General features: G+C 38.5%; 2 protein-coding genes across 22 annotated transcripts in view; one reads left to right on the top strand and one right to left on the bottom strand.

Moving 5' to 3' along the window:
* The window catches only part of LOC105686871 (xin actin-binding repeat-containing protein 2), a 62426-nt gene extending 57607 nt beyond the window's left edge, over positions 1–4819 (bottom strand). For 5 of the 17 annotated variants that reach the window (XM_012402076.3, XM_012402078.3, XM_048652562.1 and 2 more), the window contains exon 1: positions 3672–4813. The gene's annotated coding sequence lies outside the window, so the exon portion shown is untranslated. Of the gene's footprint in view, positions 1–3671 lie in introns of all 17 variants that reach the window. The other 12 variants (XM_048652556.1, XM_012402074.3, XM_020852770.2 and 9 more) reach the window with 7 other exon arrangements.
* Positions 4820–5493: 674 nt separating this feature from the next.
* LOC105686881 (zinc finger FYVE domain-containing protein 9) lies at positions 5494–14206 on the top strand. 5 transcript variants are annotated; one of them, XM_012402102.3, is made up of 15 exons: positions 5494–5761; positions 5863–6002; positions 6110–8455; positions 8526–8852; positions 8946–9010; positions 9798–9975; positions 10377–10598; positions 10685–10807; positions 10893–11057; positions 11129–11288; positions 11380–11795; positions 11880–12123; positions 12190–12310; positions 12376–12537; positions 12607–14206. In XM_012402102.3, exons 2-15 carry the CDS (start codon positions 5900–5902, stop codon positions 12760–12762), a joined length of 4788 nt encoding a protein of 1595 aa, XP_012257525.2. In that variant the 5' UTR covers positions 5494–5761; positions 5863–5899; the 3' UTR covers positions 12763–14206. The 5 variants fall into 5 exon arrangements, with proteins under 5 accessions (XP_012257525.2, XP_048508521.1, XP_012257526.2 ...); XM_048652564.1 differs by having other exon boundaries at positions 5495–5761; positions 6110–8458; positions 9861–9975; positions 10476–10598; XM_012402103.3 differs by having other exon boundaries at positions 5495–5761; positions 6110–8458; positions 9861–9975.
* The last annotated feature ends 95 nt before the right edge of the window (positions 14207–14301 follow it).

Raw genomic sequence — 14301 nt, 5'->3', positions numbered from 1 at the left:
TTATAGCTCCGGACAGGCAAAGAAACCGAAGAGTCTCCGCGATGCCGGCATGCGAACCAAAAATAGGGGAAAATCAGAGATCTGGACAGGCAAAGAGACCGAAGCCACTCCGCGATGCCAGCAACTCAGATTTGTGCAAGATTTTACGAGTAAAGATCTGGACAGGCAGAGAAACCGAAGCAACTCCGCGATGCCAGCAACTTCACCGGGCAAGATTCTACGAGTAAAGATCTGGACAGGCAAAGTAACCGAAGCTACTCCGCGATGCCAGCAACTTTACCGGGCAAAAGAAGACTTCTTTAAGAGAAAACCTATTGAAGATCTGGACAGGCAGAGGGACCGAAGCCACTCCGCGATGCCAGCAACTTCGCTAGGCGATCAGGTACAAGGGATATGGTGATCCTGGTTGAGTGAGGAATTCGGTGGATTATATATCCCCTTCATCCTGTTGTTCCCACGAGAGGCAACTATTCGTTCGTGTCCCTCTAGGAGTCACATATTCAACTCATCTGGTTTGCTCGGGGCCTTCTGAGGTACTCCCGGCGATCGCGAAATTAAACAATTGCTAGCTTGCTTCACGTATACTGACCTACACACTTCCGTGGATCGGTATTCGTGTCGCTTACTTCTAATATCTATGCTTCTACGTATCTTTTTCTTCCTATCTTTAAGACGATTGGGTGCACCACGTTACAATACACATAGATGTGTATGAATACCATAAATATGTTGGAGCTTTTGACTCGAGTCACGCGAATTGAAACCGGAATAATTTCCGGGCATGCGGAAATTCGATTTACCGTTAACTACTTGTTTTACATCTAACCAAAGAATTTATTATCATAACGATCATCGTCATCATCGACGTTTTTATATATACTTTGTTGGAAGTTTGCCTCATGTTGCACCTCGAGTTTACTTATAGATACTATTTTATCAACTTCAGAGCTACGACGATGGTGATGATTATGCGCATCTTTATTATCGGAGGATATAGGTAACACTTGAAATATTTTTTCTTGGTCACCGCGAGTACTTCGTGACAGCTGCCTAATGAGACGGAACGCGGTAAAAAGTTTTTAAGTAAAAAGACAATAAGAGGAAGAGCAAAGAAGTGACGATAGACTAGGAGCAGTGCAGTCAGCGTCCTCGTCGAAGAAGAAGCGAAGGAGAAAATTATGATCACAGATGATCATTTTTTTTTACCATACAGACTTACCCACACATATCGAAGAGCCGAGATCGTATCATTACAGAGCTGACTTTATAAAAATTTAACCGTTTAAATTCCTATCTTCGATCACCTACTCGTATGTACCTGTGCACAGGTTTACATGAACGAATTTCAACGCTTTTCCGCGTTTTATATAGCCAAAGAACACAAGTGCATCTCAATTATATGTTCATTTTTATCTATTCGTTCATTTATTTTTCTCGATTTTTCTTCTTATTCATAGATTTAAAATTTCTTGAACAATTTTCAGCCGATGAGAAAAAAATGTACATTGTTATAATCGAATCGTTTACTTACTTCGTCGAGAGAAAAACGAGATCTTGTTGAGCTTACGTCTATCACGGATTCAACGCTGTTTATAGGGAGAATGAGAAAAAAAAAAGAACCAAAAAAGCCAAAAAGGTGAACAAGTGCTTCTCTCTTTTGAGCTATAGCACGAGCACACGGTGGATGGAACCACTCGGCAGGGGGTAAATTCGTTACGACTTGAATAAATAAAATAAAATTCATTGAGGGCGGAAAGGCAGCCTACTGCGAAGTTGAGGAAAGAGATCGATCGCAAATGCCGGTAAGGGTGTAGATGAATGTGACCTACGTACTGCAGTAGTTTTTTATGGGGCCTCACAATCAGACCGAAAAACGACATTCGCCACACCTAATGCTCAGGGTAGCAAGCAAATTGCTGCTGAATTCCTGATACGAATTGGAATTCTGTGAAATCGACAATATACGTGAAAATTTCAAAATTTGAACGGTATAAATAAACCTAAACACGAAATCATGGGTTAGCGAAGAAAGTGGATCGTAGTGTTCAAGTTCTATCTACTATTTGACTTTTTTTACACGCATCCCTTTTTTATGAACCTTGGAGTCACGCTGCTTGCGTGCGAAACGATGAGACGTGAGTAAGGCGTGTGTCAGCAGCGGAACGTGCGTTTGTGCATCTCCCTCTATCGCAGGGTGTTAGTAGGTGTTTATATACACGAACCAACACAGTTTTGTAAGGGTACACTATGGTGTATGTGTATAAAGAGATGAATACACTCGATAGGGCTGGGCTGCACCCCGGCCAGACAGCGGTCCGACGTTTTCGGAATGGTTGGTAAGGTAAACTTGAATTTTGCTGCAGTCTAGAGGAGTGCGGGTGGGGTTCAACGAATATTCGTTTCATTTCCATTCTTATTCTCTTTTTCATCAATTCCCTCCCCCCGCCCCCACTGGGGCACTGCAATTATAATCATTGTGAATACGCCATATATCAAAGCCATTGTCAGGATACAGTCCAGCCTTATTTCTAATCCTTTTATTTGTTTTTGTCCTTTTATCAATTTGATTGTTTATCATCTCATACATACGCAGTATCGATCGGCTGTTTGCAAGGGAATGTAATAAACCCTTGATTTTCAACATCGTATTGGATTTCTTTCTTTTTTTTTTTCGATTCGATTTCCGCAGCGCGAAGATTATCGAGATAGCCTGCGGTTTTAATTTACATCGCACGCGAATTTGATCGAGCGAAATAAAAAAAGTTGGGAACAAAAATAACTCGAGAGAAAATTCTGTTATGGCCAAAATTGAATTGCCGTTCAAAGAACTTCCGGCAGTCTCTTCTTTTTCCTTAGAGGTTTTATCGTTATTAGACCAACAGAAGAGTGAGGAAAGACGTGACGGAAAGGAAGTGACATCATTGTGATATCATGAACGAAGCAAAACGCATCTGATTTTATAAAGAAACAATCACCACTCATATTATGAAATCGTATGGATTCGTTCGAAGGTCACGTGGTTCACTCGTTGAGTTTGTGTATGTGATTTTGACAGGTGGTGGAATGACAAATACCGAAGAAGCAGACTGGTCTGAAATATCGAATTCTTGTGTCCCGCTCACAAATTTTAACCCAAGTATACGTCAATTATGCTTCATACAGAAATAAACCGAAGGCGTCAATTGCTTATCCTTGTTAATTGACTGGAAATTTCAAATATCAATTTTGATTATCAATTGTAAAGATAAGCAATGTATAGATAATGCGATAGCGAGTCAGTTATGATATTCGAAATTCAATTCTTACGTCTCACAGTTTTTGGATTATTGACGTTATACATTTTCAGCATCCCACACCTACGTAAACGTGTTATAATTACACGCCGTTGATGTCGCCCACAGCAAACTTTCGTGTGGCAAAAACAAAAGTAGCCGAATGTCTGAATCTACAGCAGAAACGACCAGACCGCAGAAATCAATGTTCAGTATACCTTTCGGCTCTGCAGAAAATATTTAGCTAATATAAATCATCTCCATCTTCGTGCCAATGTTTCATGTTTACCAGAGATAGTATGGGAAATTAATGGAAACATAAGGGCGTGTTGAATCAACAAGAAAATTGTCAGTGCATGCTACATAAAAATAGAAAGAAAGTTAATAAATTCTACTCACTTGACCCCCGATGTTGATAAATTCCTCTGTAGAAGGTCCTTAGCTTGATGACCAATTTATTGCACTTTACATATATTACGTATAGTTTGTACGATTAAATTATATTTTATGCCGCCGACTGTTCACTTCGATACTTTGAACCTGTACTGTGGTTACGACGTGTATTCGCCGGCACTCCGTGAAACACTGAAGCTAAGAACCTCTGCCTCTTCTCTAGGCAGAAGGCAGATAATAATAAACGTCAACGTGTTACGCGTAGCTGTAGCGAAATTAATGAAATAGAAATGAAAAGAAACAAAACAAAACAAAAATAAAAATGGAACAAGAACGCGAGACTTATTATTTCGTCTCTTCTTCGATTCTAACCGGGTATACCCTATGGGGTTGTAAGGTGCAGCGATGCGGTCTGCGGTGGTTTCGTTAGGTATCTGAGTGTGCCTTCAAAGCGCACTCGCCACTCAGTATAATCACGTCACGGATGCTTGAAGCGAACGACTGAGGACCGAGGACTAAAGGCCTGAGCGCTGAGACCGGGCGACTGACTGAGGGCGGAGGATTCCGAATAGGAATCCGAACGACGTCGCGCAGAACTTGAAGCGACGATCCCTCAAGTCCTAAGCAAAACGCAGTAGGAAGGGCTGATATCGAGCCCAGAAAGCCGCGATTACAATTTTCTTTGGTCTTTTCCACACATGAGATGCACTAATGGCAAAAATGTAGTTGATATTTAGTTATAACTTGTCCCAAATTCTAGGGAACAATAACAACCTTTGTTATATCTAAATAATACGGTTTTTGTTTGACTATGTAATGAAACTCCCGGGGTAAGGCGATATGAAATATAAATCCCACTTTCACTACCCTCACTACCCGTCTGTATGTCGCCATCTTTCATAATAGGGGTGAACTTCGTTCGATGAGCTATCTACCCGGACGATGGCGAGGGTTCAATTCAAAGATGTTTGAACGATGTATGCCACAATTGAAATTGATAATCAGACCATGATTACTGTACATGGTTGAAAGAAAGTTTTTTCAAACAAAATTCAACACATTGATATTTGTAAAGACGGTTGACTGCAGAATTGTTTTCCTCAGCTACACAACGAAGAGTTACAAAAAGTCTCGCGAGCCTACACCATGCCTACACCCTCGCACCGAACGCGGCGAACACTGGTGAAAATAAGTTGTAATTGATAGAAGCCCTGGCCAACTTGACGAGAAGCGTACCGACCGTGGTCAACGCGATACCGAATAAACTGAACGCAGCACCTACCAGCGACAATAACCCAAATCACACTTTTTGAATTCCTTCAAACTCGAACGCTCAAACATCGCAAGCGCCGCAAGCCCCTCGATTCAATTTCTCAGTCAACGAAGCGGGCTCGCACTTCTCACAATTTGATAACAGCTATTAGAACAACAATTTCAAGCAATCCCTTGTCTGTCACAAAACATTTCAACAATAAACAATCCTCACAAATTCCTCACCTGTATGTCGTGTCCTTTTCTTCAAAATCTATATTTTTCACTCAGTATTTTTTTCACATGTTTTGAGAATTTTTTTGGGTTTTGATTGTTTGCGGTCGAATTCTAAATGCTAATCACTTCTCTAAGCATTCTTCTCATCTTACTTTTAACGTAAAAGTGCTCGTCATTGTTCCAAAAACTTTTTTTCGCGAAATTACGAAATGAAAATGACCGTAAAAACGCTAAAAACGTTGGATCTTCAGTTAATAACTAAAAATGACAATCCAAGGCGCTCTAGTGTCAAACACGTCAAACCTAGCAGACAAAGTTTAATTCTGTTGGAACGGTTGATAACCAGGGTTCAAGATGGCGATGTGACGTAGCTCGTAACGATATGTCATTTTCGCGAGTTAATTTTTGTTTCTGATAATCTACGCCGTTTAACGAGCGATGAGAATGCCCGAGAAATGTGATCCTCCGTATCCAGTGCTTATCGTAGTTCAGTTTGGTGAATGTTGAAGGTTTTATCATCAGTTTTTCCAAAGGATTATAAGAACCGCTTCCAGAAAACAGTGAAGGATAAAATTTTTCCTAGACAAATTATTTGCAGAATATTGCAGGTGCAACTCCTCCATGTATTCTTTTTATAATTAACATATTAGACTTTTGCATTGATTAATTATCACCCTCATAACACGAATCGCCTATTGTCTGCCTACAGTTAATTTTTCCTGGATAACTTTGTGATACCACTGTAGATGTCAACTGCTAGAGGCCACTCTATTTTGAGCCGTTCAAACACCATGGAAAAGTTTGCTGTCGATATAGACAAAGTACTTGATGAGTTCGAATTCAACGAAGGTCAGTTGGTTCATTTAGTAAGCATTGTTTTGGTCTTTTCACAAAGGATGTGAAATAACTCTCGAAAAAGTGCTTGCAGCTCTACAGTAACTGATTTTTGTTCACAGATCGTGCAGAACAGATTGCATCTTTACCTCTGTTAAAAAGTGATGAAAACTCCTTGATAGCTAGTGATGATTCACACTCGGTGCCTCAAAAGAATTATAATCAGCCAGTGTCCGAGAGTGAAAAAGTAGCAGACATTATAACCAGTTCCACGAACCCAGATGGAAGCCCGGTCGATATTTCTAACACGATAATAGCTAAATCCTACAATAATAGTGATAACCAAAATGATAATTTGAACATACATAGAAAAATTGCAAGATCGGAAAGCAGAGAGTCAGGAAACAATTTTTACACCCAGGAATTCTTGGCTGAGAATAAGCTTCAACATAAACAGTCGGTAGATAGTTATGACTCTGATACACCGACATTGACTATTCACAATGATATAGCAAGTAAACCCCTTCAGAAAAAGCAGAATGAAAATACTATCATCAAACTTAAAAACAGCTATGACAAAAAACTGAATCAACCTGCTGCTAAACCAAGTGTAAGCAATGTATTCAGCAGTTTGAATGAATACATCAATGCATCCAGTACTAGGTTGGATAATCTAGATAATAAAATAATTAAACAAGATTCCAGTGATGCAAATATGTGCGAAGGAGTTTGTGAAAACAACGATACCCCCAAAGTCGTTGATACTGTTGAAGTTTCCATCATGACCTCGATAAATCTTACCTCAGAAAGTAGCAGTGCAGAATCAAAAACAGATAATACAGCAAACACTGCGAGTAATGTTAGAAAAATATCAACTACAGTTCCTCCAGAGTATCAAAACATTCTGTTACCAGTCAAACTAGAGACAGTAGGTGTAGCCGACAGTAAAGATAGCGCTGAAGTCAATGTTGAGGATGGCAATATTAGTTTGCTACAAAATTTGCGAGAGATAGATAAAGAACCATTGTACACAAATACAACTTTACCTGCAGTTGTTGACAGACCAAAGGAGTCCTCGAGTATCATAGATAGGCCTGAACATGTTTACGAAAACGTTTATATTGGAACTGATATCCCCAAATCACAAGAATTATATGCTACCGTGAATAAAGGCAAACTAAAATCTGCAGAGACTAAGAATCAAGAAGAAATCAAACATACTTATGAAAATGTAGACTTTGATGAGCCAAAGAAATTAGCAAAGACTGATGACAAAGAGAATGTATACGAGTGCCTCTACATTGGTAATAGAGAAAATTTTCCTGAAACTACAACTGAGCTTGAAATAGCAGCCAAAAAGATAACGGATCAGCTCCATGTTAGTGAAAAAAGTTCCGAACAGGACAGTAAAGGAATCAATCTTGCTAAACTGGTATTTCAAACCGTGCAACTTGGTATACCAGAAACGGAAAACAAACCTGTTGGATTCAGTCACATCGATGATTTATCTGAGGAAGAATTAAGTAAGTACTTGGCAGATTTAGAAGCCGAAGAAAGAGCACAAGAAGCAAATACTTCGTACGAAAATGCAATGACGAGTACTTACAGGGACTCTGAAAACTTAGTTAAAAATAAATTTCTAAACTTACGAGAAGACGACGAGGATGCAAACGAGGCACCCATATTTGAAAGTGTTATTATTGGGGAGTTACCTAAAGTCTCAAAAGTGGAATTGCAGGAAAAAGCTAAGAAATTTCCAGTTATTGATTATAGCAAGAGCGGACCAAGCAATGAAGGGGGAACTGGAGGTGATTTTTTAGTGAGGAAAGGTTCCGAAAAATTTCCCGAACTTACAAAGGTTATTTCCGAGGTGAAGGAAGAGAAGGGAAAGGGAAGAAAAAGTAAAAAGACCAATGAGAAGATGAGAAAGACCTCGGATAATTCGGAACCAAGTATCGAAAATATCAAAACACAAGACGATGATCTTAAATCCAATAAAACTGAGGAAACTAGTGCAGCTAATCCTAATTCTAGTTTAGAGACCCAAGAATCTGTACCTTCTGTGGCACCTAATGAAGCAACAGAATATGACAAAAGCATCCAAGAATCCAAACAAGAATACTCTTCTAGTGATAAAAACTTTCAAGTCAACTCAAACTCTGATGCTAACAAGGCTAATTCTAATCCCAACATTCCCGGTCCATCCTCATGTACTCCAAACATAGTTTCATGTGACCCTGAACATTCTAAGGCTAATGACCCATCTGAACTTAATCATGTTAAGCAATCTCCCGATAATGATGGTCACAGCCAACATGGTAACATTTCTTGCGCTATGGGGAATGACGAAGTAGATTTTCAAAATAGCACTACTGACAACCATGAGAATGATGTGGACGCTGAGCGGCCTCCAAGGCCATTAACTTTGGATATTGTGTCAACGGTGAATATGGAAGAACAACATGCAGGTGGTAAGCATTGTTGATCACGACTGATTAAAAACTCGGGCCGTGAATTTTAAAACCAATTCATTTGCAGAATCTTCCGGTACGGCTGTTAGGGATACTGAACGGGCAGAAACTGATGGTGAGAGAGAAGCGGACGCATCGCCCAATGCTTCGGAAACTTCATCATTAGAATGTAGCATGGTATTAGGAAAACAACCTCCGTTCTGGGTACCTGATAGCGAAGCACCGTTTTGCATGCTTTGCGAAGCCAAGTTCACATTAATAAAAAGGCGGCATCATTGTCGCGCCTGTGGCAAAGTATTGTGCAGCAAATGTTGCGGCATGAAGTACAGATTGGAATATCAAGGCAACATTGATTCACGCGTATGCTTGCCATGTTATCAGTTGCTTGTCAGAGGTAAGTTTCTTCTCATGTAGAGTAATAATTATTTTTCTCACATATAACATTTGCTAACATATTCATTATTCTGTTTGTTAACCGAAACCGAAGAAAGCGGCGGAGATTTGCCAAGTGACTATGGCCATTTTTCTGACAGGGACATAAACTCACCACACGTAAGTACTCAAATACTTTTAAGACTTTCTTGAAGGGATGGGAGGTTCATTTTCGGAGAGAACTTTTTCGAATATATAGAATGCTTGTGACTGCCCATAACTTTTTTATTTATTTATATTTTGTACATTCTCGGCACTGATGTGTATGAAATCAATGGAACGTATATTATTTTCAGAGATTTATTGAATATCATACAAATGATGAATTCAAAAATTTCATTACACTTACTACTATTATTTATATTCAATGGTCTCTACCCCTGTGATAGATTGTTGAACATCTTTTTCTCGGATAAATTTTGCTTGGTATGATATGATTTTGGACTGTTGCTTTTGTAGCCATTTTTACATCTAAACTTTTTTCCCTCTTATTCACTTTTGCCCTTTATCTCTTACTCCTTGAAATAAAAGCCCTAGATACGGAAATTGAATTAGTAATTGAGTTTAAAATTGGTTTTTTCTCCAAAGTCTTTTCTACTGCATGGTTTCTTAACTATTTTGATTTTATTTCAACAAGAGAGAGGTTGTATTTTTTTTCAAGCATGAAACTATTCATCTTTGCCTGAAGAGTATTGGATTGACTACCAGTGCACCATAAGCCACATACCCTAGTAAAATATACCCTTATCATGTTAAAAAACCAAAAATATGTTCAAAGATGTAAAAATATGCTCCAAATATACTTGTACTATAATCACTGGTCTTTGCACCAATATTTTTCTATGGATAATTTCCTATGAAAATCAAGCAAATGTCAGGAAATGGAGTATTCAACAAATCATTATAGGGGAGACAGCCAAATCCGAATAATCCGATGGAGTATTGTTCAACTATACCACCTTTACAACAGCTAGCTGGCAGCTTACCATCTCCACCAACCGTTATGGTCCCTGTTGGTGTATTAAAGAGGGAAGGTAGTACAAAACAGCGACCCGAAGGACCGAAATCTGTCATGTTTAGCGATGGTGAGAAACATCCATTTCTAAGGCGCTTTGAAGCCGTCCATTGTACATTCATAGTCCAATATTTTTGCACCATTTAATGATTGTTGTCAACATTGCTGTATGGCAGTCCTTGGTTCAAATAATTGAGGTGTTATAATTTCTAATTGGATTCATTTATTGCCCAAGCATATATTGTAATTAATGAATTATGAACACGTTTACGTTATAATTTCACAGACATATTTTACTTTTACCTCCGTTCGATATGATTTTAGATTTGGGTGACCAATAATTATTTTCGCTATACATTCACATTTACATTTTATCTTTTAATTTTACCACCCAATCGAGTAAAATTCTGCACCAGCATCGGGCCCCTTTCCCGTTTGTTTTGTTTTCAAACACCTCTAAATAAAACACAGGAATAAGGCCTGGCTGTGACCTGACAGAGCTCGATTCATCCTGGGATCCTAAGCCACCTTATCGGAAGCCTAGAAATAAAAGATTACCTACTCCCCCAGGGCCTTCGTCGACATCTACAATGGCCAAGAGGCAGAATCTGCCGCCATTAGATCCAAATACAAACAGTTACATACCGCAGGATCCAAATCTATTGCCACCAACTGTAACTATCCACAAAGGCCGTGAGTAAATCAACAACAGATCTAAAAAACACTTAGATCTCCGGAGTGTATCTTATAATGTCTATAAGACTGTCTTATTATCACAGAAATTAGTTATCACGACGTTTTGGACCAAACTCGACTTTACGAGTCATTGAAGAATGAGTGCGAACCCCCGATAATGTTTGCCATTAATAGGAATCTCTATGCTTATGTGAAAATAACTAATTGTACGTACAAAATATTTACTACTCGCATATCTTTGACTTTGTCGATAGTGTTCATGGCCATTGACCTTTTCATTCTTATTTACAGTAAGTTGTTGCGTCAACAGGATATGCTGGAACGTTACATCCAGAGGCTTGGCCTGTGTTGGCCAAGATGAGGTCATATTATTAGTAGAGACTTTACCTGGAGATACTCTTATCCCAAAGGATCTTCTCGTGCATATCAATTTAATATATGTTGAGGCAATCAAAGGTACGATCTCAGTCTTTGTCTCATCTCAATTATTTGAACGGGTGAAAATATTTTTCATTTTTTTTTGTCAGGCAATACGATAACAGAGCTTGGTGTATCGATACATCAGGGTGGAAACTTGTTAGGATCTCGAGAGCATGCGGGATTCCTTTTTATTCGTCAAACCTTCCAGTGCCTACAAAGAATTGTTTTGCCGCCTCCGCCATTTCTCGTTGGCCTTTTAGTTCATAGGTAACAAATACTTTGTGTCTGCGACAAAAACTCTACTTTATAAAATTTTCTCGTTCACTAATCTGCAATACGGTCGTTTTTTTCATCTTAGGTGGGAAACACCTTGGGCAAAGGTTTTCCCTTTACGACTGGTGTTGCGCCTTGGTGCGGAATATCGTTACTATCCATGCCCTCTAGTTTCAGTTAGATTTCGGGATGCTGTGTATTCTGAGATTGGGCATACTATAATGAAAGTTCTGGCTGACTTCAGAAACTTTGCTTATACCCTACCAGGCGTCAGAGGTTTGGCTATTCATATGCAGGACAGAACAACCGACGTTATGTTTCCAAAAAATCGATACGACCAGGTCATCCGAGGACTCAACAACTCTAATGATCACGTACTGGCATATGCCTCAAACTTCAGCACAACAGCGGACTCTCATTTAGTCTGCATACAAACCAACACTGGTGATGAGAGCAACTATCAAACGCAAGCAATTAACATTCACAATAAACCGAGAAGAGGCGAGTTAGCTTTACCATCACAATTTTCTACTTTTCGGCTTTGGAAAAAACATCCTACCTAGCGATTGTTTGTTCATTTTATAGTAACGGGGGCTAGTTTTGTGGTCATTAATGGTGCTCTGAAATCATCAATGGGGCTTTCTGCAAAATCTAGTATCGTAGAGGATGGACTGATGGTGCAGATAATGCCGGAAAAAATGGAAGCGCTTAAGGCCGCATTAAAAAATATGCAAGATTTTTCAATCGGCTGCGGACCTCAAGGCGCTGCTGAACCAGACGAAACTGTCAACATCAAATGGGTTGATAACGACATGCAATTCAACATTGGGTAAGATAATCGGTGAACAATCATAATATAACAAGGCCTAATAATGGTCAATATATCTTTCTACAGTGTGAAAAGCCCGATTGACAGTAAACCAATGGATGGTATACCATCGATTAGAGTTCATAACGGAACTGACTACATGGGAACTAGTCGGTTCATACGTTGGACGGAAGTATTCATTATCAGGGTGAGTACTACTTGAAAACAACGCTTGGTACCATGATTAACGTTTTTTTAACATTCTTTATTTAGTCCGATGATCATCCAAACGGCGTTCACGATCCGGTAGACATCAATAGATTATCAGAAAGTATAGCACGTGCAACTTGTGCAGCACTAGTCAAGTTATTAGATCTTTTAGCTACCGCTGGCCTCACCAAAATTGCAGTGAGAACGACTATACATCCCGACAATGTGAGTCGCCCTTTATCTCGTTTTATCGATAGTTTATCGAAACGGTTCCCAAGCAAATTTTGATTTCAGGTTGGTTATGAGGCTGGCAGCGAAGGAACACGATTACCGCCTATCTATATGAAAAGTCTTGACAACGAGCTAATTCAGGTACTCCATAAGGCAGCGCAAAGCAGCCAAGAAACTTATACAGTTCTAGAATTGATATTTCATGTGTTAGATGACTGAATAATTAAACAGAAATTGAAAGTGGCTGCTCATCTTCATGCAGACCCAACCCGTTTTCTCATTTCAATGAGACCAAACCATGAGACCAGAATTTATGTGGTAGTGTAAAGGATTATTAGAAAAAAATAACAAAAACTTTGATCTAAAAAAACTTGGAATAGGCGCGTAATAAATGTGGCTTGCGGCGCAATGTAATTTAGAATATACTTGGAATCAAAAAAATCATTAATAGAATTTAACTGAAATAATTCATTGTTACATGATAGAACCTATTTGAAATTGAGAAATTTTTAACGCTATGCCGGTCGCCATCTAGCTTTCCAAACATGTTAGTATGATCAAAAAAGTTTTATAATCTTCTGCATTTCCTATATTCAGATTTCTATAAAAATTGGTGTACAGTCAAGTGTGTCGACACGCTTAGGAATATAACAACCCTCATCAGTCTTTAACAATAAGAATTCATCATTGTCTCAATAAATTTTTTTTTCACTGCTTAACCTCAGGTACAACAATAAAACCAGTGCAGGTAAGCAAGTAATAGCGTGTTGAAGACGTATTATGCTCGGCATAATCCCTCGCGTTACAGTCAACAATTTTTATCGGGATTTCGATACGTATATTGCCCTTACCGCGCTTCAACATTATTTAGGTTTTTAACATTTTTGGCTCGTTCAACGAACCTTGATTTTAGCTGGCGACTTACACATTTTTCCCATTAATATTGAATATAAGACAGGTTCATGCAAAGAGAGGTGAAAAATAAACGGAACGTAATTTAGCCTCCCATTCATAGATCGTAGGTCAGTAGGAAAAAGTATTTAGAAAATCGTGTTTGGTGAGCGTACACGCAAGAAAAAAACCTCATAATCGCATCACACTTATAGCATTAATGTAACAACTTTACAAAAGAGTAGCTCAAGTTAGTTTTGCATTCAGAAGCTTGTATAGTTTATCGTGCAATTAAACAATTTATATAAATATATTATTATATTAATATTATTATTATTATCTTTATAATGTTGAATGTTTTTCATTACTCAAAGTTTTATTGTATATTTTGTTGAATCTTGAAAGGAGATATGAAAAATGGAAAACAAGCTGATAACAGAGTTTATCATTGACGCATCACTACCATATTACATACCCGTGTAAATCTCATACACATGCAATCAGGTGTAATAAGATTTTTTGTACAGCGATCACTTTATACAGACTAAAATAAATGGGACAATTATATTCAAAAATACGCGATATTCTCAAAAATCGTTGTCCGTCCTGGAATTAAAAATTTCTTGCGATTTCGTGGTAATGTTGTCACAACACCAAAATATTTAAATATACATACCTGAAAGATGTATCTAAACCACATGTATATACATATATGAATAAACATTTAAATTGTACATAATTATAATGTAAATTAAATATTTTTAATCGGCGACTCACTGATTTTATTGTCACTTTTGCGATGAATACGTAGAACGGCTTCGAGAAAGTCGCTTTCTGATTGGTCCCAGCATCAATTTTAATCGAACT

The sequence above is a fragment of the Athalia rosae genome, chromosome 3, assembly GCF_917208135.1.
Source record: "Athalia rosae chromosome 3, iyAthRosa1.1, whole genome shotgun sequence".
Taxonomy (NCBI): domain Eukaryota; kingdom Metazoa; phylum Arthropoda; class Insecta; order Hymenoptera; family Athaliidae; genus Athalia; species Athalia rosae.
The sequence above is the reverse complement of the archived record's forward strand: the minus strand, read 5'-3'. Positions and strand labels throughout refer to the sequence as shown.

What these genes read in the sequence shown, in the direction of transcription:
- LOC105686881 (XM_012402101.3), top strand. Translation starts at nt 5,900, where the DNA reads ATGTCAACTGCTAGAGGCCACTCTATTTTGAGCCGTTCAAACACCATG. An exon ending in TGTAACTATCCACAAAGGCC is followed by an intron (nt 10,599 to 10,684) that starts GTGAGTAAATCA and finishes TTATTATCACAG; the next exon opens with AAATTAGTTATCACGACGTT. An exon ending in TCACAATAAACCGAGAAGAG is followed by an intron (nt 11,796 to 11,879) that starts GCGAGTTAGCTT and finishes TTCATTTTATAG; the next exon opens with TAACGGGGGCTAGTTTTGTG.